Source organism: Polypterus senegalus, chromosome 2, assembly GCF_016835505.1.
Source record: "Polypterus senegalus isolate Bchr_013 chromosome 2, ASM1683550v1, whole genome shotgun sequence".
Classification (NCBI taxonomy): domain Eukaryota; kingdom Metazoa; phylum Chordata; class Cladistia; order Polypteriformes; family Polypteridae; genus Polypterus; species Polypterus senegalus.
Window position 1 is genome coordinate 107,295,718 of NC_053155.1, and position 27,813 is coordinate 107,323,530.

The 27,813-nt window shown below is 38.2% G+C and overlaps 1 protein-coding gene across 2 annotated transcripts in view; it reads right to left on the reverse strand.

Annotated features, from left to right (window-relative positions):
• cep126 (centrosomal protein 126) overlaps positions 1–27,813 on the reverse strand; it is a 106,363-nt gene that overhangs the window by 26,590 nt on the left and 51,960 nt on the right. For both annotated transcript variants that reach the window (XM_039744340.1, XM_039744339.1), the window contains exons 6-8: positions 24,351–26,523; positions 17,925–18,077; positions 16,647–16,777 (exon numbers count right to left, since the gene is read on the reverse strand). In XM_039744340.1, the coding sequence (XP_039600274.1) occupies positions 16,647–16,777; positions 17,925–18,077; positions 24,351–26,523 (2,457 nt within the window). The remainder of the gene's footprint in view (positions 1–16,646; positions 16,778–17,924; positions 18,078–24,350; positions 26,524–27,813) is intronic.

The following is a 27,813-nucleotide window of genomic DNA, read 5'->3' on the forward strand; positions in this document are numbered from 1 at the left end:
AGCAGCTTCCTGCTTTACTCTCCACAAGTTTGTAATAAACAAAGCAGGATATTGCAATGGATGGACTGACATTAAATCTCATATTAAATGTTCGTCCATTCATCTCTCCATTTTGTGAACATGATTTCAATACAGACATCAGGAGCAAAGCAGATGGATGGCACCATCAGTCTACTGCAGAGCACTCTCATTATCACAATCAAGTCTTCAGACAGAATGAAGCCACATAAATAGCTGTTACTGTATCAGAAGAGCTATACTGTTGTACAGGGTGGTCCAGATCTAATTATGCAGATCCAGATCGTCTGGATGACTTTGATTTATGCGGGGACGATTCCAGTTCGGCGCCAAGACAATTCTTCATGTTGTCAGTTCGCACACTTTTCGATGGTCTGGGATTTTTTGGGTGATTTTCCATGTAATAAACTTAATAAGTTTATAGCATAATGAAAACTGCATAATTAGATCTGGACCACCCTATACAAGGTTTATGCCATATTTTGGGCTTATTGTTGGATAGTCCAGGAGAGCCACTCAGGCTGCTGTGGCTGTTTTACTTTTCTGAGAAAATGAATAAAAATAAAAAATGGATAAAAAGGGAATATTGACTGCTGGAATGTTATTATAGACCACAGAGCAGCCACCCTGCAACTCTGTTCCTTGCAAATATTAAGTACCATAAACAGACCATAGACACCTTGTCTGTTATTAAGATGGAGTGCTCTGGGTGGCACAGTGGTGCCAATTTTATGTGTAGGATGATATCAGGTCCAAAATTGACATTGCTTTTCCAGAGATCACTGTCAAAAGGAATACATTAATGTTAATACTAAACTTGACAAAAGATCCTAGATTATTATTACTGAGGGCACCATTACTGTTCAACGATATATCCACTAGGTGATGAAACCTGATGTCATCCCTTTAATGGATGCCTTTGAAAACTGGGTTGTTCAGCACAATAATGAGAGGCCATATACTGTTTCTGTCGCTTAGGGAAAGTCATTAAATACTACCACTTCTGAGTGATCTGCAATGCCCCTTACACTAAATTCAGTCGAACAACTATAGGATTTACTGTAGTTGGCCTGACTTATGATTAGGAACACTGAAAAGGAATGAAGTGACAACCCTCAGTAATTTATTCAGGCCCTCATCGACTCCTATGTAACATTGTGTTCAACAATGCTATTTGGTTAATGGTGGACATTTTGCTCACTAGATTATTTTTTCAATTAGAAATTGAAAACCCAGAATTTTATGTATGCAATCATTGTTTCATATAAATCGCAGTTATCATTTGTGCTGGATTTGTGTGGTAATTTCAGAATTCTGCTATTGCATATACAGTATATACACGGTATACATACATCCACACATTCATTTGCTGAGCACATGAATTCATGGACAGATCAAGCCTAAATTAGCAGCATAAGGTACAAAACAGAAACTTCTCCTAAACAGACTTACATCCCATCACATACATACAGTATTATTTAAAACTGTAACATGTTCTGGGACACACAGCGAATTGCAGGAAGAGAATGGACTAGCAGCTTTGTGGTTTAAAGGCCAATGCCTTAGGTCCTAGTCCACTTTCTAGTTAATCTACTCTATTCTTTTTTTAACAAATAGTTTGCAAGATATCCATCATGATCTTTAATGTTTCTGCTGACAGTGAAAACATCCCATGGTGCTCTGTAAAACATCACCTTGACAGGTTATGGTCAAACTGCAGTCATCATTTATTTAAATCTGAGGTGCAATTCCAAGAAAGAAGATATTCCATGGTTAATAAAAGTGAAGAGATAAAATGACTCAGATCTTTAAGAATCAAAAAAGAGATTAGTATTCTGCTTTTGTTTTTGAAAAGTAATTACATCATTGATAGCAATAAAAAAGTGTTATTGGCAAAAAATAAACAGTTTAGATTATAGTAAGCTGTATAATGCAGCTGGGCTGTTTCTTTAAAAGTGATTTGTAAATATAAAGTTGGTGGAGGTTTTTCAATAAGAACTCTGTGGTATTAAATCATCTGTGTTACGTCCATGTGATTTACTGTATTTTTAAACACACATAAGGGAATCCATATAAAATGTGTCAAAAAAGTCAAACAAATGTGATAAATATTTTAAAATGCTCAACGTGGTTCAGACTTTAGGAGCCTGGCAAACACATTCTGCTTTCAGATCAAAGTAAATTCAAAATTTGCTAAGAACACCTGCTTGCTAGATTTATACCAATAGCTGCTTTGAATTAGTGTGTGCAAAACATCCACTCAACCATTTTCTTAGCCTGCATTCTGCATTAAAGGGTTGCAGAAAACCTGGGTATGTTCCAGCGGCTTAGGCAAAAAGCAGCTAAGTTTTAAAGTCATCAATACATGTTGCATTCAAAAGTTTAGGTCATGGCTGGGAACTAGAATATATAAAAAAACCTATAGAGTCAAAGGCATACTTGTAAACTCTACACATTGACCTTATCAGGATCTAAACTCATGTTCCTAGAGCTGGGAGGCTAGCCATGTATAGTACCACTGATTGTTCAACTACAAAAGACTTAAATGTAATATGTTTGGATCTAAGCTGCAATTGTTGATATGAAAACAAACCTTCACTTTCATTATAGTTCTGAATGACATTCACAAGTCTTTTCTTCCACTATTCCCTCATTGTCCTTGTACAGTTTCAAAACTTAGAGACTGCCAATGATCCACAAATACTCTACATCTTCATCATGGTTACAAATTTTAGGAATACCTTTTTCATAAGCATGTTAAACTATCTCTTCAAAACAAAGTGATCCACTCAGCAGACTATGAGGGTCATGAAGTACAGCCTCTCTGCAGGAAATTCAGAAAAGACAGTGGAGTTGGTTACTTCCTTGAGATCATTTTTCATAAACAACTAAATGTGAGCAAGGGCCAGAATGTTGACTTCTAAAATGAAGCATCATTGCCTCCATTATTCCAAGGAAACATTTCATAATTGGGAATGAAACTTGGATATATCACTAAGACCCACAGTCTTAACATCAACTGAAACAGTATAAGCATAATTCTTCAGAACTGGCAGTCCAAAGGAGTACCAACAAAATCAGGTGTTTATGACGATGAGGGTGAAAATGTTATTTTTGGAGTTTATTTCAGTTAACTAGGGAAATCTGGCAAGCTGTTGACCATCCTTATTGTGCTTTGTGACTGCTCTGCTAAATTGTGAACTCTAATGAGGTGCCACCCCCATCCTATGTTCCAAATAGCACCTGTTGCCCAACGTTTTGGCTTCTCCCATGGGATGCACTGTGCCAATGATGAAGATGCTAAGTCTGCTACAGGGACAGCCGGTGCACAAACAAAATATTTTATTTGAGTGTCATGGAAAAGCTTTGTGAAAGTTGTAACAGATGTATTAATGCTCATGGGGATTATACTGAAAAATAAAACTTATTTGGTTTTATGAGTTTTTCACTTAACAACCTTTTGATCACGCCTTATACACAGTTTGGGAATTCTTGAACGTGCTTTCAGAGTTGTATTTATGATATTCTGGGCACCATTCAGTGAACTGTCTCCCAGCACATTCACAGTCTGAATGCCATAAGGATCATGTGTAACCAATATATTAATAGATCATTCACCAAAAATAATTTGAGTACATGAGTGTTGAGATAAAAGTTTCAATTTCTGAATTTATAATGCAGTGGTTAAGGCTTAGTACTTGTTTTGAAAGAATCATCAGTGAGGGCACTTTGAATCTTTTTACTTGTCTTTATCATCTGAAGGAAGATAGGACATCACAGAGGGTTACTGCTTAACATGAGGAAAGTTTCTAATTGTATAATTTTTCTTGATATCTATTTGTGTATTTTATTTGAAGAAAAACAGAACACCTTTCCCACAGGTAGAGGTGGAGTCTATAAAATATTCTAATAACATTATGTGTAGATATCTGAACCCTCAAATGGATAAGATGGATTATTTCTTTTTATGCTTTCCTACTACCCTTGTTTTCTTTATTTGTTTTAGTCATATAAATAGCCAATAAATAACTCTAAAATTGGTACTCTTACTATTAATGGTAAATTTGAGCAAGTCTATGGCTATATCTATACTACATTATCATTTAAAAATGGAGCTTTTAGACAAAATAATCTCTGTCCACACTAGCATTTTCACATTGTATATGAAAGTACATATTAAAATAACATATGATGTAATTGTCTCCCTACACTTAAAATGGTGCATAATCTATCTTTGGCATGATTTTAAGTCTATTTTGCAACCACCTAATGATTACTGAGTCAGTTCAAATTTCAGCTTCATCAGTAGTTGTTTCATGTGTAGTATGACAGTATTTACAGCATCTCTTTATTGGGCCGTCACACGACTGGAAGAATTTTCCATGTCAGAAATTTCAATCAGTTGTCATCTGGGCCGGTTCTAGACAGGCATATTTAAAGGGGCAGACAGAAATGTGAAGGGGGCACATGGTGGTGACGGAGGTGGGAAAGGGGTGGGGTGGTGGAGGGGGTGCTCTGTATAACTGCTTTTGTCATGTAATTGGATTGCACTTTGTCAGGCCTCTACCCTAAGACCTGTCCAACTTAGGTGTCCCACCTAAAGGCTAAGCTTCTGCTGGTGTAGTTCTTAGGGTCACTAAGGCACGCAAACCCCTGACCACGATAAGGTGGCAATCCCTCAGGAGGAAAACTGAAAAATAAAACAACAAAAAATAAAATAAAATATTCCTCACCAGATTATAACAACTAAAAACATGACATTTACCTTAATTGGATGGCCTATATCAAATATATTCAAACCCAACAATAACACAACTCACTATTGCCAATATTAACAAAACTAAAAAGGGTAGGCCAAGTTATAAAAAAAAAATCAATTCACAAAGTCTTGAAAAATAAAACTGAAAAATAGAATAAAAAAAATAAATAAATGAATAAAATAAAATATCCATCCAGATCTTTACAACCAACAATATAAATTTTATCTTAATTGGATGGCCTAATTCTCAAATAAATTTGCAAAATAAAGTAAGAGTAAAATAAGACCTCTCAATATAGCCAATATTTACAAAACTAAAAAGGGTTGACATAGTAATTTAAAAAAAAACAACTCACCATGTCTTTTCCTACAATTCTCAAACTAATTTGTAAAACACAACAGATTTAGAACAGTACATTTTAACTTTTTTCTTCTTTTTTTGTCTTTTTGTCTTGTTTTGTAAGCAACTGAACTCTCTGTTTGCAACTGAGCAGCTCCACTCTCCTTTCTCCTCAATCCACTCTACAATAACAGTCTCCTGTTTCCCTTTGCAAACACTCTTCCAAATTCATCCACATCCAAGTTATTTGTTATGGACTTCTCATGGGCCAAGATCACCAAATTCCTCTTTCTTTAATGTAACATGGTGTGATGATAGGGGTTAGGACCCGTGACAAAGTGTTGAAGGAACTCTCACACGATGCTGAAGACACACCAATTACCAGGGCTGTTACATACAATTTATGCAACTCAGGAAAGGCTTCCTTGTACTCCTGCAGGAGTTTACACACAGTGGACAGGTCTGCTTCCTTTGAACATTTTTTGAGCAGCGTCTGTTTTGCCACAAGAACTTCATTTTTCAGACTTACAACATCTGCTACAGTGCCAGCCATCACAGCCAGAGGGTGCAACAGGGTGGGATCTAGAAATGCGCTAGATTTGGGTGCAAGACTAGATATGGCTCTCATCAGGTCAATATTCTTGTGTGAAAATCTAGTTTCCATTTCTGAAATGGCCCTGTCAAGGATGTTGAGCAGGGATCTTTTCAGAGACTGATGGGGGGAAATGGTAGGGTCACCAGAGTCTGTATGGCCCAAAGTTGAGAGCACAACACTTTGACCCAGGTGTTTGCTCATTGTTCTCCTTCTCTTTGTTGGATGTGACTCATCCTCAGCAGGAGATGACACTCCCGACAGTCATCCTCACGGATGTTTTTTAAGGAGTCCAGTGCTGCACTAACAACCTCAGAAGCACTGCACAGATCAACTGACTGAGACTGTAGAATAGCATTTGCTGGTTTCAAGACACCAAGCACCCGCACTAGGAACTTTCCAATCTCAAAGAAGTGATGCCTCTTAATTTGGCATAGCAGGCCTGATGCCTCGGTACACAGGTCAACTGCAGCATCATCATCCTCTGTCATCTCAGATAGGATACTAAGGATTTGTTCTTGATTGTCCACAGTGCACCTTGTCACCTCATAGTGGCTTGTCCATCTGATCTCAAGCAGCCTTTTTAGACAAGGTGCATCATGTTTATTGAGCACATAGTGGTGGTGAAAAAGTTGTAGAGTGAACTAGATAGGCTAAAAATCTTTTGCACACGGCTCACTCTGCATGGCATGCACAACCACTAAGTGCAGTTGGTGGTTGTAGCAGTGAATATATGGGACATATCTGAAAAGCCTCTTTTGGAGCAGAGCTTGTACACCACCTCTAACCTCACTCATCACAGAAGCCCCAGCATCAGAAAGGTGTAACAGTATCTCAGAGGTGATGTACTCTGCATCAAGTTGTTGCAAGTCAAGCAACCCAATAAGATGCTCCTCTGGCATGGAATTTCTGACAAACCGTATTATCACAGACAAATTTTCCACATTGCACCTATCCCTGGTCCCATCACTTTTGAGGCAAAACCCTGCAGAATCAGCACTTTCATATTTTTTCCTGACTTCTCCAAGCACCATGTCAGCCAGTGTTTGGATAATTTCATTTTGGATATCCTTAGATGTGTATTTTGCATTTTTTGGGATACCCTTAGCAATGCTTCCTAGCTTCTCATCCGTCTCTAAGGTATATTCCATCAGTTTTAGAAAAATACCTGAAACAATGTCATCATCATTACCCGCTGCATCATGTCTCAAGGTTTCTGCCGTCCCACGGAGCCCCAACTCATTTACACAGAGAAACCTTATAGCACTACCAATACTCTTGACATAGTAATGTTTTTTCAAGTTGTGTTTTACCAACCAACATTTAATCCACAGTCCCCCTGTGGCCTCTCTGCTTTTATGCTCAGTCCAGATGGTTGAAGCATGCACATGGTTGTGGCTGGACACATGCCTCTGTAGCCTCTTGTCTCGATCAAGTGCTGCTTTCCAGTTGTTAAAACCAGTTAAGGTAAAAACTACATCCCTCTCATTAACAGTGCTGCCATATTTCCGACAGGGGAAACAGAAGCATGCGTCCCACAATAGAGTACTCCAGCCATGGTCGTGTGTGGTACCAGGCAGGATTGAATGATCTTAATGTTGTACCACCAAATACACGTTTGGGGTAACTACCCAGTATTGGCTGGGATGGTGTATTGCCATTTAAGTCACTGGGTAGCTGAGCGGGTTGCTTTGGGGCAGCAATTGTTGGCAGAGGTACAGGAGAAGCAGTGCCTGTTGATGCCACAGGAGTAGACATGCCAGCTGATGTCTCTGATGTACCAGCAGCAGCATCATTGCTACTGCTATTGGTACAGGCAGGGGCAGCACCACACTTTTTAAAAGCTTGGAAAAAAGGATGCATCTCACAGCATTAACTTTCCCTTTGTGAGCTGCTGGAAGATGGGTGGAAAGTGAATAATCTTCACTAAAATCGCTGGGATTACATCAGTATATGAAACGAGAAAACTGTTGAGTGCAGAGTTGAAGCTGAGGCGGGCTTTGTGTTGGGTCTGACAGACAGACACAGGTCCTCCAGTCGGCTCTATGCAGCAGACACAGTGGTGCTTGAGGAAAAGAGAAAGAAACACTTCTCTACCAGACTGAAACTGTGAGAACAATGGACTAGTCTCCCATTAACTGTACAAATATAGATGTATTTTTTAGTTGTTGTTAATTATATCACGAGTCGCTATGATGTAGACGACAGAGATTTGCTGCTTCCTCAAAGCCTCCAGCTGTTGCGCAACTCATTTTGCTCTGCCCTGCCTACTTAGAAACCTGACACAGGGTCATTTGCATACTAACAGTGATTGGATGTTTAGCTGGGTGGAGGGTGAGTGGGGGATCTCTACAGAGTACTGTGTGAGCTGCGCACAAACAAAGCACGGAGGGAAAGAGCGAACAAGAGGTGAAGCCAATCATCTCATTTGTGCCTTTTCCAGTGGATTTTTCAGCTGTAGTAAATTTTGTCCATATTCAGTTTGTGGGCAATCTATTATTTTCTTTCTCAACTTCTAAAAAATTGATTTAAGGGGGCAGGACGTTTGTTTAAGGGGGCATTGTCCCCTCTTGCCCCAGCGTACAGCCGCCCCGGTTATCATCTGAGCAGTCTCATAAGCCGATTTGCTTATGTTGGCATTAAATTTCCTGAAATTCATTGTGCAGTGAACATAATGAATGTGGATCGTACATGTATAGTCTTAGCACCTATGTTGTGGCATTTCAATTGGATCGAATGTGACTTTGCAGTTTAAGCAAATATATGACTAGTGACTCTATCATACAGTGTCAGTAGTCGACCACAATTTCTAAAAAGCGCACAAAATGCAATTTAGATGCATATAGGTAAACAACATAACTAGGGCAATGGAAAATGACTCTTTTATGTATATGAATATTTTATGAATATATTTTTCTTCCATGAAAGATGACTAATTAGGGAATGAGCCATTGTAATAATTAGGATCCAGCCAGGTAAGAGCCATGTAATATGCAACCAACAAGAGTACAATTTCCGCCCGTCTTCACTGAAATGCCATGCCGGTGTTTTCAGTTCTTGACAGCATTTTCAGAACAAAAGTATTTCTTTCCATTTGTTGAAAAGACTGATATAGTGTGGACAAAAGGCAAAAATGGAGACAAATGTCTGTATTTTTAAACGAGAACACAGCAGTTTAGTCGGGGTCAAAGAGGAAGTACTCGTGACTGGCTTATCTTCAAGACACAGTGGTTCTAGTGTAGAACATGTATATCACAGATGTTTGGGGAATCAATGTTTTCTTAAGATACAGTTTCACACAGAGCTCTGCTGTAGTGATTGCTCTATTTTAGTTGTTCTGTCAGGTCTCTGTGTTTGTCATTTAAGTGGTTAAAGGTTAGGGGCTTATGCTGCGGTCATTTCTTATCAGATAAGTGGGGAAATACAAGTTTCTGAGTCAGAAATTCCATGTGAACACCCTACGAACTCAAAACTACAAGTCAGACAGTTTGGAGAAAACAAAGTTACCCATATTCTCAAAGTTGTGACCTTTCACCTAGGTCAATTGTATGAAATAAAACATATAACCTTGCCAGCCAGAAATACCATTTGTTGAATGAACTGCATTTGAAGCAAAGTGATACACACTTAAAATGTTTATGTTGCTCTTTATTTCCAGAAAAAGATTTAATTTATCTTTAATTAAGTGACAAGTCAACAGCGACATGTTTCTCCGAATAGCATGATCACATTGAAGTGGGAAGGTGAAACATCACAACTAGGAGTCAGAATAATCCAACAGCAACTGAACATGGTATTATAGTAATGTACTAGCATTTTAATTTTAATGAATGTTTGCTACCTGACAATCAGTATGGATGGAGTGGACTTTTTTATATGGCTTAGTCACAAATGTAGAGACAATAATTCACACAATTGGTTTGTTTTAGGGAGGTCATTGTAATTGTGGTGAAAGTTAGGTACCAGGCAGTAACAAAGCTGAACCTTACCCCCAATCTGCAAATAAGTGTGTGATCATGGAGGAACATGAGCTTTGGGATAAAGGATAACGAGCATGAAAGGTTTTATAAATTGGACTGCAAAAATTACACTTGGAGATAGGTGTAAGGTGGTTGTCCTCCTCACCACATTCAATTGTTTTATACTGTACTTTCAGCCACCTCAAGTCATTGTTCAACTGCAAGTGCTGCATTGATACTATCTACACAGTTAGAACTACTCTTCACAAATTGAACTTTTTATCTCATGACTCATATATTAAGAAATAATTTATATATTTTTTAAACTTGGTAAAAAACTGTCAATGGTTCATCTTTCTTGAGACAACAGTGGGATATCACAAAAGAACAGACTTTTCAGTTTTGCAATCAGTCCACTGTGAGTGCCCTGAAGATTATAAATGACTTAATCAAAGCTGTTGAAGAAAAGATGGTAAATCTTAGACATTAATTATTGGGATTAGAAAGTTTGAAAACAGAAAAGACAACTTTGGCACAACTGACAAATCATGAAGTACAAGGGCTGCTGGAAAGATTTTGCTTTTAAGTGGAGACCGAATATTACACTCGTACAAGGCATTATTTTGCACTAGAAATTAAATAAGCCCAAAATAGAGGACATATTGTCTTCTGCACATTTTTCCTAGTGATTAGTTATTTGTGAGAGATGCAGACTTTTAACTGCTTTTTTTTCCAAATGGATTGACATAGAAAAACAATGGTAATTTGGTCTCTTTTCAGATCTGCCACAGATTCCACAAGAGGAGAGAAACTATGCTTTAAAATAAATGATATCACTCATTACAGCATAACAACTTAAATCATGGTACAAGCGGTTCATCAGTTTAATTATACAAGATGTTTTGGGATTTGTTTGGACATGGGATATTGTCTGTTCTGCATGTGTGCTTGGATCAGGGGTGTTTAATTGAAGTCATAAAGGAGCAGTGCCAAAGTAATGGAAGCCGTGTTTTACTAAAAACTGGACACCATACCCCTAAGAGAGTTATTGAGGTATGTCATTTGTACCAGTCATGGAAACTGCATGCCAAATATGTTTATGTATGACAACAAATGTTAAAAAAATATGTTTTATTATTTCAAAACATCCCAATATACATTAATAAATCATTCTTTAAGCAATTAGATTCAACAATAACCTCATTTATTTGGAATTCAAAACATCCACGCATCAAAAGAGCGACCCTACAAAGACAAAAGGCAGAAGGTGGCATGGCTCTACCTAACTTCCAGTTTTATTACTGGGCGGCAAATATACAGGCGATAAGAACCTGGACACAAATAGAAGAACATACACAGGCTTGGACGCAATAGAAGTAAAATCCTGCAGTACTTCTTTGTATTCCCTGCTATGCGCTCCAATAAACACATGTTATCGGCAATACACTAATAACCCAATTGTGCTCCACTCACTTAAAATCTGGAACCAATGTAGGAAGCATTTTAAGACGGAGAAGCTTCTATCTGTGGCACCTCTGCAAGAGAACCACCTCTTTCAACCTTCACAAACATGTGCAGTTTTTAATATCTGGAAAAAATTTGGAATTAACTTACTTAGCGATCTTTATATAGACAACGTCTTTGCATCCTATGAACAATTACATTCCAAATTTAACATTCCAGCTACACATTTCTTTCACTATCTTCAAATCAGGAACTTTGTTAAACAGAACCTTCCAGATTTTCCTCATCTTGCACCCTCATCCACCCTGGAAAAAATAGTGCTCAATCTCAAGGAATTAGACTCCATCTCTACAATATATAAAATCATTTTACAATCCCTCCCTTTCAAAGATCCAAGAGGACACTGGGAAAAAGATCTCTCAATTAATATATCAGAAAAGGAGTGGAAAGTAGCAATGCAGAGAATTCACTCAAGCTCCATATGCGCAAAGCATACAATTATACAACTCAAAATTATATATCGAGCACATCTGTCTCGACTAAAACTCTCCAAAATGTTTCCAGGGCATGATCCAACCTCGAGCGTTGCAACCAAGTCCCAGCCTCACTAGGTCACATGTTCTGGGCCTGCACCAAATTAACATTATTCTGGACAAAAATTTTTGATTACCTTTCAGACAGCCTTGGATTCACAATCCCTCCTAACCCATTAACAGCTGTGTTTGGGGTTCTTCCAGAGGGTCTTAAAGTGGAGAAAGACAAACAAATTGTGATTGCATTCACTACACTCTTGTCACGCAGACTTATTCTGATAAACTGGAAGAACCCAAACTCTCCTCTTTTAAGTCAGTGGGAAACCGATGTGTTATACTATTTGAAATTGGAAAAAATCAGATACCCAGTTAGAGGATCCGTATAGACTTTTTTCAAAACATGGCAGGATCTAATCAGTAATATTTTAAAATAAGTTTATAAAGCACAGAGAATTTATTAATTTAGGTATGTTTACAAGCCTTAAATTTGACGCCGTTTGGCTTGCTCTCTCTCTCGGGGCGGGGATCAATCTGTTCTTAACTCAATTTTTCTTATTGTAAAAACTTGATTGCTTTGTATGGATTGTAATAAAATTAATAAAAAAAAATATATATATATATGTTTTTGAAGCTTGCAGACTTTTTGTATGTTGGTCTTGTTTCTTCAGATAACTGATACTGATAAAGCTAAAGAAGATGGTGTGAGGGCTATCTTTACCTCAATATCCACAGCCTACAAGAAGAAAGAGGTGGATTATGGATTGCGGTATAAAGCATATGCCACTGATATGAAAGACCTGGGTCAGTGCTTTTCTATTTTTCAGATTTGTTTTAGATTTATTTGTTTTTTCATTCTGTTTCTGTTTTTTTTTTTTTTTTAGCTTTTTTCACCATTTTCTATCTTAAATTTTTATTCAGTTTCAGTCCACTGAAAATACTTACATGAACAATGATTTGAAAGTCTAAAAAACAGTTTTCTTTAGAATTGTCAAATTGTGTATCATTCATGTTGTTCCTGTTCGTACAATTTTACTATGCGTGACAAAACCCAGTTTTTTCATGATGATGTAACAGTTCAAGGCTTCCAGTATAATCAAAAATTGCAACAATCAAGCAGGTAGTATGCACTGACATCACTTTTCTTAACCTTCAATATCATTAAGCCAATGATTATTTAATTTCAAAACCATTTTTATTTATCTGATACCATTTCGGAGCAGTGATATCACTGCACATATACTGTATACTGTTCTAGGTTGAATTTATTTTGGATAATTTGCTGATGCTGACTATGTCATCTACCCATTTCCAAATTTTAAAAGTACATATTTTCTCAGGAAATTCTTACTTAGGTTACTTTTTGAAGTAATGCTGAAATCACTACTTTTACTGTGTTAATAACAGTAAGAACAGACATTTAGATGAAAGCTTTTGCATGTACACTGATCAACCACTACATTAAAACCACCTGCCTAATATTGTGTAGGTCCTTCTTGAGTTACCAAAACAGCTCTGACCCAATGAGGAATGGATTTCACCAGATGGGATGTTCTGTGGTATCTGGCACCAAGACATTAGCAGCAGTTCTTCTAGTCCTGAAAGTTTTGAGGAAGGGACTTTATTAATCAAACTTATTTTTCCAGGACTACCCTCAGGTGTTAGACCATATTGAGATTTTCAGAATTTGGAGGCCAATTCAACACCTTGAATGCTTTGTCATGTTTCATAAACCATTCCTGAACATGTTTTGTAGTTTGGCAGTGTGCATTATCAGGGAATACAATGCAATACAATTTATTTTTGTATAGCCCAAAATCACACAAGAAGTGCCGTAATGGGCTTTAACAGCCCCTGCCTCTTGACAGCCCCCCAGCCTTGACTCTCTAAGAAGACAAGGAAAAACTCCCAAAAAAACCCTTGTAAGGAAAAAAATGGAACAAACCTTTGGAAAGGCAGTTCTAAAAGAGACCCTTTTCAAGGTAGGTTGGGCGTGCAGCGGGTGTCAAAAAGAAGGGGGTCAGTACAATACAAATACTAATGACACAAAGGGGTGTACGTGGTCTGCAACAATCTTTAGGTAGGCGGTATGTGTCAAAGTAGCATCCAAATGAAAGCCAGGACCTAAGTTATCCCAGCAGAACACTGCCCAGAGCATCACAATACCTCAGCAACTTGCTTTTTTCCCATAATGCTACCTGCTGCCATCTCTTCCCCAGGTACATGACATACCTGCCCCTGGCCATCCACATGATCTATAAGAAAACATGATTCATCAGACAATGTTACCTTTGTCTATTGTTCCATGGTCCAGTTCTGAAATTAATGTGCCCATTGTAGATGCTTTCAGTGGTGGACAGGGGTCAGCACAAGCACTCTGACTGGTCAGCAAGCTGTGATGCACTGTATACTACGATACCTTTCTCATTGTATTTTTCAGCAATTTGTGCTACAGTAGTTCTTCTATGTTATCAGACAAGGCGGGCTATCATTCATGCCCCTCACACGTTAATGAGCCTTGGACGCCCATGATCCTGTTGCCAGTTCACCAGTTGTCCTTTCTGGTATTAACCACTGCATATTTGTAAGACCCCACAAGACTTGCCATTTTGGAGATGCTCTGACCCAGTTGTCAAGCTACCACTATTTGGCTCCTGCCAATGTCACTCCGATCCTAATGCTTGCCCATTTTCCTGCATTCCAACATATCATCTTCAAGAACTGACTGTTTACTTGCTGTGTAATATATTCCACACTTTGACAGGTGCCATTGTAACAAGATATTCAATGTTATTTATTTTACCTGCCAGTGATTTTGATGTTGTGGCTGATTGGTGTATACAGAGTATTTCTACTAGCATATTTACATCAAATACTGAATATCTGTTATAACAGCATGGTAGCACCTTGTGAGCCTAAACTGGGTGGATGTAATGTAACAACAATACATGTAAGAATAAACATATTTTGGCCACTATGCAGTTATGCACATTCAGCCCACATACACATGAGAAGAACATGCAAACTCTATACAGACCTTCACCATGATAGCAATCAAACCTGATTCATAGCATTGTGTTACAAGAACATTAGTTGTGCATCACTGCTCTACCTGTGTTAAAACATCAGTACTAAATAACCTGATTAAAACTAAATGTAAACATTTACCGTTGGCTTGGTTGATAGAAACTGAATGCTACATGTCTGTGTTTGGATGAATTAATTGGAAAGGACTGGCGAGTTTTGTTTTATTCTAATATTATATACAATATTATTCTAATATTTAAATTGTCACTGCAATTTTACTGCCAGTAAGCAAGCAATATTTTTGTTTGGCAAACACCAGAGCTTACTACAAAATACAGAAACAAGTTGTCATTAATTGGAAGTGCAGGTCATTAATGATGGTTGCTGAACTACCTACCTCCTTTGGCATATAAGATAACAGTACTGTTTTTTCCCAATTTGAATATTGATCAAATTTGAAGCGGGGGTGGCCTCTTGAGATTGACAAATCCAGAAAAGTAACAGATTACATGTTTTTAACACCTTCCCCTTGAAGTTTGGGGACTGACTGAAATCCATGGAAATCACTAGCAAATGATAAGGCTTCTATATTTGCCCTCAGTTCAGACCGAGAGTTAAAAATGACCAATGAAATCCCAAAATTATTTTCTAAACTAAAATTACGACTGCAGGGTTTTAATAAATATATGCACAAATATCAAAACCTACAGCTTTCAACTTGATTGAGCTTTTTTTTTAATGGATATTAGTTTTTTTTTTCTTTTTGGCAATCTTCCACATTTTAAACACTTGCCTTTGATGCTACACAGAAAAAAAGATTTTCTTACTATTGTGTCAAAGGACCTACTGTATGTCAAATCATCCAGATAGCGTTTACTGAATATATGTTTTTTCACTCTGTTTAAAAATTATTAAAAGTTTTAATAGGTTTTCCAATTTGGTATTGGGCCAAGAAGAACTGTCCGTTAAGGTGAACAAGTAGAGTGTATGGAAGAGAAAAAGAGCTTGACTTAGTTAAAATATTTTGTTTTTGGTAAAAGTGACAGCACTACTGGCTTTATAAATTTTATAAATGACTTTCATCCTGTAAACTCTTGGTTCAGAAATAAAATTGTTTGTAGAAATCAGTAATGAGGAACTAATTTTTGTTTCTAATTTCAAGAAGTGTATTTGCCAATTGCATTTCTGATTTTCAAATCCATGTGGCTAACTCTATCTTTCCGATTTGATTTTTTTCCAGTAAAAAATGGAAGTGTGATCTAATCAATAGACCAATGAAAACATGGAGTCTTTTATAAGTTTAGGAGACGATAGGATGAAAATTTTTTATCAGACTAGGAAAGTGGTAAAATTGAAGATTATATATGAAAGGCAAAGATTGTTAAATGTTTTAATCATTACTGGATAAAAGATGGAGAACTAAATTATTAGACAAAATGTTTTCCTTAAAGATTCAAACGAAATGATGCAAAGAAAAAATATATAGCTGCAACTCTCAAGCCTGATTAAGATTAAATAAACAAATAAATTAAAGTTTAGATTTTTCCAGGGGACTGCTGATTTGAATTGAAGGAAAATCTAGTTAAGAACGCAGCTACTAAAAAGTGGTAATACTGTAGAACACAAACCCTCTATCAGAAAACAAAAAATAGTGAAGGTCACCCAAGTAATTTATAAAAAAAAAAAAAAGAATAATGAAAGTGGATTATTTAAATATTCTTAAAATGCAAGATCTTGGCTAACAAGAATTCTACCCATGGCTCTACCTTGAGACAACTTTCTGATCCTCAATGACTGACTGATAGTCAGTCAGTCAGTCAGTCAGTCAGACAGACAGACAGACAGACAGACAAATAGATAGATACTTTATTGATCCCAAGGGAAATTCAAGTCAGTCAATTTATTCCTAACATAACATGTTTTCTGTGCCAATGAAGAACGATACAAAGGGGACTACCTGTCCTGTAAGAGCAGGCTTCCTTGTTGCAGACCCTGTGGCTTGTTTCCTTTGTTCCAGAAGTGTCCTGTGTTTTGTTCCATAACCCTCCGCAATGGGCTTCCTTTTGTTTACATTTACGTTTGCAGTACCTTCATGGTATGTACAAGCAAAGGAAAGATATTATGAAAAGGATTTAAACTATTTTACAAGTTTAAACAGCAAGTTAATAATTCACTCATTTTACAAAAACAACAAAGAAACAACATTTTGCATTTAGATATTACTTAGATTTGTCAAAAAAGAATACAGACAAACTCTTCTAAGGTACATTCACACTACCTGATAAAAAAGGCAACATTTACAGTGGGTACGGAAAGTATTCAGACCCCCTTCAATTTTTCACTCTTTTTTATATTGCAGCCATTTGCTAAAAGCATTTAAATTATTTTTTTCCCTCATTAATGTACACACAGCACCCCATATTGACAGACAAAAAAAAGAATTTTTGAAATTGTTGCAGATTAATTAAAAAAGAAAAACTGAAATATCACATGGTCCTAAGTATTCAGACCCGTGCTAAGTATTTAGTACAAGCACCCTTTTGAGCTAATACAGCCATGAGTCTTCTTGGGAAAGAAGGTTTTTCACACCTGGATTTGGGGATCCTCTGCCATTCCTCCTTGCAGATCCGGACCTCAGACTGGGCCGAAGGTTTACCTTCCAACAAGTCAATGGCCCTAAACACAGAGTTAAAATAACGAAGGAGTGGCTTCACAACAACTCTGTGACTGTTCTTGAATGGCCCAGCCAGAGCCCTGACTTAAACCCAATTGAGCATCTCTGGAGAGACCTAAAAATGGCTGTCCACCAACGTTTACCATCCAACCTGACAGAACTGGAGAGAATCTGCAAGGAGGAATGGCAGAGGATCCCCAAATCCAGGTGTGAAAAACCTTCTTTCCCAAGAAGACTCATGGCTGTATTAGCTAAAAAGGGTGCTTGTACTAAATACTGAGCAAAGGGTCTGAATACTTTTTCTTTTTTAATAAATCTGCAACAATTTCAAAAATTATTTTTTTGTCTGTCAATATGGGGTGCTGTGTGTACATTAATGAGGAAAAAAATTAATTTAAATGATTTTAGCAAATGGCTGCAATATAACAAAGAGTGAAAAATTGAAGGGGGTCTGAATACTTTCCGTACCCACTGTATATTAAAACAATTTGTTTCCTCAAACATTTATAAAAAGTAACAAAGTGTTTTATTAAAGGCTTCAAGTAAATAAATTAACTTTACCATTCATGACAGGGTTATAAATTCCACCCACTCCTGATACTGATTTGACACCACTCATCAAGCTTCCACCATCAATGGTAACATGGGACAATGTTGCTCGAGATGGACTAGACACATTTCCATTGCAAGAAGCAAAGTTGCGAGACTCTCCAGCTGGAAAAAAATGCAATGTATTAAGATGGCATAGAGGTTATCATTGCTGCATTAAAAAGTATGGCTTTCAGCTGTGACTCTGCTCTGGAGCTCTGTAAATATTCTGCTTGTTTCCTTTTTTTAGAGTGGACAGTCTACTGGCTGACAATGCTCCTTATTATGTGCTCTTAGTTAGCAATAGCTAGATCAGTGACCAAATATGCATGTAGGTAAAGATATCTGTTGCCTAACTGAGCACTGACATAGATGAAAGATGCTGGTATTGCCATATGCAAAGTAATAGAAATCCTCAAACCTTATTTTCTATGATTCAAAAAGGCTAACATGAGGGCTTCTGGCCCAGCACCTAGAAGTTTCTTGTCAATAAAGCATGGATTAATCTGGAAAATGCGGGAAATAAAAAACAAAACAAAAAAACAGCTGATGCAAACAGTCTAACTGGTGAAAAATTAAATCAAACAGTGAGACAGGCATCCCAAGAAACACTGTTACCTTATCAAGAATACCAAGACAAAAAAACTGAACTGACTTCAAAAGCCTTCATAAGTAATTATTATGAACACAAAAATAACACATTCTCTCTCATAGACAGCTACAGGAGCGGCATTTGAATCAAACTGTTCTAAAGCTGTAAAGCATCAAAACTAACTACAGAGCCACAGCAATTAAATTAAAACAAAATTACTTACAATTGATCTAATTTTTAAAATGATTTCAGTCTTTTACAGGCTGCAGTCTGCATTGGCAAATTCAGAACTTTGTGTGTATCCCTATGTAAAAGAACTGTGGGCACTGACAAAGACAACAAATGAAACATCTTAATTCAGAAAAGGAAAAAAAACAGTTGTACTTAAGATTCTTTGTCTCTTAAAGAAATTACAAATAATATTTTCAAAGGTCAAACCATTGAATTTTTTAACATAAATTGGAAGATTTCAATAATGCAATTCCTGGTGTATTGTAAAGTTCTATAATCACAACCTACAGACATTTGTAACACAATGTCTGAGTAATATTGCACTTATTGGAGTGACTTGAGTAAAAACACAGTTCAAGACAAGAAGGGTGAAATAGGTAGGTCACATTATGAGAAAACCATCTTCTTGCATGAAAGCTCAAGTAAATAAGCAGAAAAGGAAGCCCTTAGATAGCTTAAGTTAAATCAAGATAGCTCTCAGATTGAGATAGATATTTAATCCAATGAAAGGGTAAAAATGAAGAGGATGGTAGATAAGCCATGTTCCATTTGTAAAGGGATAAAAGAGACTTCATTTTTAACGAAGCAGGATAGCAGATTTTCTTTGAAAGTTGAAGTATCATTAAAGCATTAAGAGAATGGGCTGTTCAATATCAAAAACCTTTTACAATGTCTAAGGTTAAAATCAAAGCATGTTTAAATAAGATAAGATAATGTTTCCATACTTATAGTAATTGGTTCCCGAATGAGAAACAAAATATCTCAAATGAATCAAAAAAGTCTGGGTCAATGCACAGTGTTAATGCACATGAAATATTTTTGAAAAGGTTGTAACTGTTGCAAAATAAATAGCTGAGTATACAAGATCATTTTAAATTTCTGTGTGAAAATATTTGCAGTTCCCTCCATTATAAGGTCAATTCCAGGTCATTATAAGGAACTTTATCACAACAGCTCTCTTACATCAATGATGGGATGGATTGTGCCTCGAGGGTTGCACTCTTGGAAGTGCTTAACTACTGCACTAGCAATAAACACTACAATTCTTGAAGAACCATTAACTTTTTCAAGCAATGGGGTGTGACAGCACTTTGTATTGGCCGTATTTGAATTGTTTTTCACTGAAGCATCACTAAATACCATTTCTTTCTTTAAAGATGATTACAATATTATTGGTATTAAAGTCAAACATATTTTTTTCAGTTACAGGTTCATGCTTGATACAGGTCTAATGAAATTCCACCAATTCTAAGTTATATTCACGGATATTAAGAAAATGCTGCAGTAGAAGTTAATGATTAAGAAAGATCCTATTTGCTTTGATTGCTGATTCCTGTCTAGGAAAAGTAGTTAAGTGTGCCCATGGAGATTTTCATCATGGCTTGGGTTTCCTTTTACACACGAATGACTGTCAGGGTGGGGTTTGGTGACTACTTATTATTCTGGTGTGAGTAAAGATGTTCTTGTGTGTTTCCAGTGACTTATGGGAGGTGCACTAATTCGGAATCAAGAAAAGACTCATGTGATTTTCAAGAGTCATGGATAAAGCAGATGATGAAAAAACAGAGAAGTGGGTAAAAAAATAGATACATGAATAATTAGACCACTTAACTTGCATAAAAATCATAACAAAAGTGCACATAATATTCTCATAACTGCTTCATTAGATGCAATGATGTGAGAAAACAGAGGAATAGATCCTATCTTGTCAGCATTACACACACGACAAAGAACAAACCCTGAAAGTGGTGTGAAATGATTCCAGAGGCCGTTACCCACTCTCCCACTCAAAATAGCATTTCTATTAACTTTCTAAAATGAGTTATATTCAAACATGATACCAATTTCAGTCAGGGTTGTGTACAGAGGACTGGCTACAGTGGCTCAAGCCATTGACCCTTTCCCCTGTTAGAACCTACAAGTAATTCATTGCTTCCACGCATTAGCACATAGCTCCATTTCACTGTAAGAAACAGAGAAACAGCAGCAATACATAATGTGCCTTGTTAATCTGGTGATGTCACTACAAATATTAATACTGGTAAAGTACTTGCTGACACAGTGTCCTTGTAGATTCACTGATCAGCTTCTAAAAAAGTGTAACCCATTTTGCACATTTGTAGTTCTTCTACAGATACTGCCTTCTCCCAGTATGTGGATTGTAACACCCGGGGCAATAGGACTATCGACCTACTGTATGCAAACGTTAAAGACGCATACAGCGCCACCCCGCTGCCTGCACTTGGGAAAGCAGATCATAACCTGGTTCTGCTTCAGCCTCACTACAAACCAAGAGTGAAGGCGCTACCTACAACCACACGCTCATTCAGGAAGTGGTCCCCTGAGGCAGAGCAGGCTCTGAGAGACTGCTTTGGAACTACAGACTGGGATATTCTGCAGGGGTCACATAGTGAGAATATTGAAAAGGCTGTTGACTACACTACTGACTACATCAACTTCTGCATGGACATTGTAGTTCCAGTAAGAACTGTGCGCTGCTATGCTAACAACAAGCCATGGATTAAAAGTGACATCAAGGGCCTTTTGAACCAGAAGAAAAGAGCCTTTAAAGGCGGTGATAAGCATGAGTTCAAGCGCTTGCAGAAGAAACTCCAAGTCCAGCTCAGGGCGGCAAAGGAGCAGTACGGGAGAAAGCTGGAGCACAAGTTGCAGAATAACAGCATGAAGGAAGTGTGGAACAGGATGAAGATCATTACTGGCTGCAGCTCGAAGCGGGGTGCCACCATTGAGAGAGACATGGAAAGAGCAAACCAAATGAACAACTTCTTCAACAGGTTTGACCACCCTAACCTACTCTTCACCTCGGAGTACTGCACTCTCCACTCATTCTGCTGATACCAGCATAGGAGAGAGTTTCCCCCAACCCACAATTACAGCAGCCCAGGTAAGCAGAGAGCTGAGGAGACTTTGTGCCAGAAAAGCAGCGGGTCCAGATAGAGTATCGCCACGACTGCTGAAGACCTGTGCGTAGGAGCTGGGGAGTCCTCTACAGTGCATCTTCAACCTGAGCCTGGAACAGCGGAGAATCCCAAGGCTTTGGAAAACATCTTGCATCACCCCAGTCCCAAAGGTATCACATCCTAGTTAGCTGAACGACTTCCGGCCTGTCGCTCTGACGTCACATGTGATGAAGACCATGAAGCGGCTACTACTTCACCACCTGAGGCCACAGGTCCACCACGCCCTCGACCCTCTGCAGTTCACATACTAGGAGAAGGTGGGAGCGGAAGGTGCCATCATCTACATGCTACACCGATCCCTCTCCCACTTGGACAGAGGCAGTGGTGCTGTAAGAATTATGTTTCTGGACTTCTCTAGTGCCTTCAACACCATCCAACCTCTGCTCCTCAGGGACAAGCTGACAGAGATGGGAGTAGATTCATACCTGGTAACATGGATCGTGGACTGTCTTAAAGGCAGACCTCAGTATGTGCGTCTCCGGAACTGCAGGTCTGACATTGTGGTCAGCAACACAGGAGCGCCGCAGGGGACTGTACTTTCTCTGGTCCTGTTCAGCCTATATACATCAGACTTCCAATACAACTCGGAGTTCTGCCACGTGCAAACGTTCACTGGCGACACTGCTATCGTGGGCTGCATCAGGAGTGGGAAGGAGGAGGAGTATAGGAAACTAATCAAAGACTTTGTTAAATGGTGTGACTCAAACCACCTACAACTAAACACCAGCAAAACCAAGGAGGTGGTGGTGGATTTTAGGAGACCCAGGCCCCTCATGGACCCCATGATCATCAGAGGTGACTGTGTGCAGAGGGTCCAGACCTATAAATACCTGGGAGTGCAGCTGGATGATAAATTGGACTAGACTGCCAATACTGATGCGCTGTGTAAGAAAGGATAGAGCCAACTATACTTCCTTAGAAGGCTGGCGTCTTTCAACATCTGCAAAAAGATGCTGCAGATGTTCTATCTGGCGGTTGTGGCGAGCACCCTCTACTATTTGGTGGTGTGCTGGGGAGGCAGCATAAAGAAGAGGGATGCCTCACGCCTGGACAAACTGGTGAGGAAGGCAGGCTCTATTGTAGGCACAGAGCTGGACAGTTTGACATCAGTGGCAGAGCGACAGGCGCTGAGCAAGCTCCTGTCAATAATGGAAAATCCACTGAACAGGATCATCTCCAGACAGAGGAGCAGATTCAGCGACAGACTGCTGTCACTGTCCTCCTCCACTGACAGACTGAGGAGATCGTTCCTCCCTCACACTATGCGACTCTTCAATTCCACCCGAGGGGGTAAACAAATATTAATATTATACAAAATTATTGTCTGTCTGTTATACTTTCATTGTTATCAATCTTTACTTTAATATTGTTTTTATAAGTATGCTGCTGCTGGAGTATGTAAATTTCCCCTTGGGATTAATAAAGTATCTATCTATCTATCTATCTATCTATCTATCTATCTATCTATCTATCTATCTATCTATCTATCTATCTATCTATGCCTATTTGCAAATGTGCAGAGCAGAAAAAAATTGTGAGAGGTCTATTGCCAACCAGCAACACAAGTTCCATGAAGGGAAGCTGCAATGTTGTTCTTGTGGCTTCTGCTGTGTTAAGAAGTCCCCATGTTCTAATAATATTCCATGTGTTCAGTGATTCATGCTGTTTTTCAAATAAATATTTCAAATTTCAACAATGGCAGTAAAGCATAGTGCTAATAAAAGTGTTTTGCCAAGAGTGCATAAGCACAAATGCATTGTGGGGAGCATATTTGATACTTGATACATGAAATTATATGTTTATGGTAACAGGTAGCAAAGGTGTATAATGAATAGGATCCACTAGAACCTAAACCAATTTCACCCATTAGTTCAATGCTTCAGTGTCTGTGGTTTCTGTTTCTGCCGAGTTTTTCAGCAATGTAGTCCTCACGGATAATGAGAATTGATTTTATTAATAATCATAATGTGATACATAATAATAATAATAGCTAAATAACATTCAGAAATGTTCTTATTTATAATATACTCACAATGAGAAAATCTGATAAATCAGTAACTAATAAAAAACAGGGATGTAGGTTTTTTTACAGAAACAGCGGCTACCAGAAATCTTTTTTAGCCATGGACAATTAATGTAGAGGAAGTAGGCAGACAAAGGACAATCCACAATATGCCTTCCTATGGTGGTTCGATGAATATTTATGATGGACCCAAGCACACTTGACCTTCTTAAATGAAAGATATTGAAGTGTGAATGTAATTTTCTTAATTTGTGTGGAAAAAAATCCTTTTTTAAAGAATATCTTTTTTTACCAATAATGTTCCTCAGTAAGAGTAGGAATCATGTCTGTAGTTGCAATGATTTTTAACTATATGCAAGTCAGCATGATTCTCCAGCAAATCGGTATATCAGATGTTCCCTCAAAGCCTACACTGATAAAGCTGACTCAGTATAGTGATATTTTTACAAGGTGTTGGATCAGGCATTATGGAAAATTTTACTGATGTAAGTTAAAGAGAGACTATCCACATAACACTCATAAGCATAACATATCAATAGCTAGCAAATTATCTTCTTATGTTGAAAACATACCTTCTTTGGGTGCCAGTGCAGTGCGGACATCTTGCCATAGAAGTGTGATCTCCTCATCTGTAGGAGTACGGTCTAGTCGCATGCCATTTTCTCCAAAGACAGCAGTGCGTATCGAACTTCCCATAATATTCTGCGAGGCTGATTGAGCTGCACTGACTGTCAAGGTGGTTTTGGCCTCTTGTGAAGAAACGGGATGAGAAGGAGGGTATGGAGTAAAGGTGACAGCACTGTTGGTGAAGGGTATACCCTGTGGCAGAGCACATCCATCAGTAATGTCTTTGTAAATGTGAGGCCCATGTTGTATACTTTCTTTGCTAGTAGCATTAATGTCATTATAAAAGATTTTTGGTGGGTTACTTATTGTTTGCCTGTTGGTGCTTACACTTTGGACCTGCTGACCATCTAAGAGTGGAGGCTTTGGTGGTGGGTGCGGTACAATGATTGTCCCTTGTGATTTAATAACACTGTTGATCTCCCCTGCTGATCGAGGTCTAATGGTTGTGCCTTTTCTTGTTTTGCTAGTAGCAGCACCCAAATGAGCACGGGCAGATCGAGCTCTTCTAGAAAACTTTTGCTTTCCTTTCCGAACAGGGGTAGCTTTTTCTGATTTAGGCACTACAGTGTTCTCAGGCAGCTTATTGTCTTGAACTTTGGAATCTATCCAAGCTTGTTTAGCAAAATGATATCCAGTGGATGAAACTTGAGCTGTGGTGTGGGCTGCAGCCTCCTCTGTCTTATCCATTTTAACAGACTTTTCAGGAGCATCAGTCATGCTTCTGACATTATCTTCACTAGTGGATCGGAAGTTATCTGCTTCACTGGTTTGTTCGAGCAGTTTATTTTTTATTTCTTTTTGATCTGCTCTTGTCTCTCTTTCTTCGACAACTGCCTCTTCAACTTCATCAAACCATCTCAGTTTCTTTTTTGTTTTGCTGCCCTCTGATTTTTTTTCTTTCAGTTTGGTTAGCTCAACACTGTCCCTTATAGTTATAGTTCCTTGCTTGCCTAGTATGACTGTATCTGGTGTTGGTTTAGAGGTGGCAACATTTTTGGAGTTTTTTTTTAGTATACCTTTAAGTTTCTTTGTGCCATTTTCAGCTTCACATGTATTTCCTAAATTATGACTTGTTATGTAAGAAGAGTCAGTTTTTTTAGGTTCTCCTGGCTGTGTGGCTGCTGTTACTTCTGAAAAACTGATTTGGGCTGCGTGTCCTAGCTTACATGTATTATTAGTTGTGTCTGTGTCATTGTTAGATTCATTTTTAAATTCATAATATGTAGATTTACTGTCACTGATCTTAGTAGGGTAAACAGTGCTTAAGTTATTTTTAGAATGATGGTTAGGGCCAACAATATCTGAAGGATTTTCAGGGATGCCTACCAAATCCATTTTATACTGGACTACGTTTCCTGGTAAACTGCAGGATGTAGCTGATGACTGTACAGAGTACACCTCCCCAGTGGGCAGGCCTGATTGAAGAATTAATGGTGTAGCCTTTGGCTGTACTGAGTAATAGCCTGATGGCTTCCTGACAGGCTGTCCTAATTCAGGTTGATCCTGTGGTAAAATCTGTACATCTCTGGGTGTTGGATCAGGTGTAGCCCATGCTTTAGTTGGGGGTGTGTTTGACAAACCACCATTTGCTAAGTCACGCTCTTTCTTAAACATGTCTTGAACTGCAGTTGTAAGTCTAGCCTCTTTATAATATGGCAGTACACTCTGATGCCTTTTGGGCGATAAAACATTTGGTTCACTAGAGGATGAATTGCTGATGCTAGAAAAGTATTGTTTATCTGCATGTTTTTCTATATCTGTCTTATCCATTGTGGCTTGTTCTTTGTCACTTAAGCACTTAATCTGATCCTTGGATGCTTTAAAATACACATGTCCCTGAGAGAAGGAAGAGGTGTCTTGGCTCCAGTGCTCATTAACAAAGACGTTTTGTTGGTCATTCCTTAAGAATGTCTTCTCTGCAGGAGTGGAAAAGCTGCCAAGATACTTCCTTGGTGTCTGTTGTGGTATGGACATGTAGGACAGAGACGTATTCACTGATGTATTAGAAGAATACCGGCTATCAGACAAAGAGGTTTGGTTGTCTTCTTCATTCTCTAAGCTGTCTAAGCTAGATAAACTTTCAGACTTTGCCAGCTGACGTACTTCTTTCTGAAACTCCTGTAATTAAAAACACAATTTTAAATGATGAATAAATGAAGCAAAGATATCTGTATGTGAACATATTGACCCTGCATCTTCAAACACAATATTACTCTAAGTAAACCAAATGATACTTTTAATATCCTTTAATTGCTTTAATTTATCTTTATAACCTGATTGGTATAATATAGTGTAATGATATGCAGGAGTCTATCTGAACAGGATTTGACACAAGGCAGAAATCAACTCGATAAACATTCTCACTTACACTCATTCACATCAGAAAAATGTGGCACTGCCAACCAACCTGACATGCATGTCTTTGGAATGTAGGAGAAAAACCTGACAAACATTTGGAGAACAAACAAAATCTGCACAGAAGATTCGCCCAATTATCAAGACCAGGCCACTGGAATTGATAGAGAGGAGGACTAATCAATCCAATTACAACACTAAAATCTCTGACACTCATAAATAAAAGTGGCCCGTTAAGACTTTACAGGAAAATCCTTATATGAATACAACATAGGTCTGGACCAGAAAAGAAAAGTGATTGAGAGACTGAAAGACTGAACACAAAGAAGCAAATCTGCAGAGCAAAGTTCATAATTTTCAAATACGGGCATCTCAGCTAACAAGTATTGTTAATCAGTTAGTAGTCGAACAAAGTACGATACTTCAAAATGTAGGTGTTGCTATGGCTGCTCACAAACCAGCACAGGTTGCAGTTACAAAACAACCTCTGATCCCATAACTAGAATGGTATTCAAAGGACCCCAGTATTTGCAGGGGCAGTATATTACTCTTTGAGCTCCAGTCCAGGGGCCTCATGTATAATGCCGTGCGTAGAATTTACACTATAACATGGCGTAAGCACAAAAGCCAAAATATGCTTATGCACAGAAAAATCCAGATGCAAGAATCTGTGCGTACTCCAACTTCCACGTTCTTCCGCTGCATAAATCCTGGTCAGCGTGAAAAGTGCACGTGCTTTATGTAAAGCCCCAACTCCTCCCAGAATTACGCCTCTTTGAATATGCAAATCAATATAAATCGCCCTTAAGCTCAGCCTTCTGTGAAAAGACAATGGGAAAAGCACGGTGGGAAATATAAGAATTTCAGCAAATACCAAGTGAAGGCAAAGGAAAAACAAACTATTTGTTTAATTAGACCGTGGTATAATCAACAAAAGGAAGTTGATCGAGTGACATAGCGTGTTGGAGAAACTTGAAAGCTCAGATATCAGTCGCCGTGAAAAGGCAAGTTGTAGCCCACCGTCTGAGTGTCATATGAAAGCTTTTTAGGGTA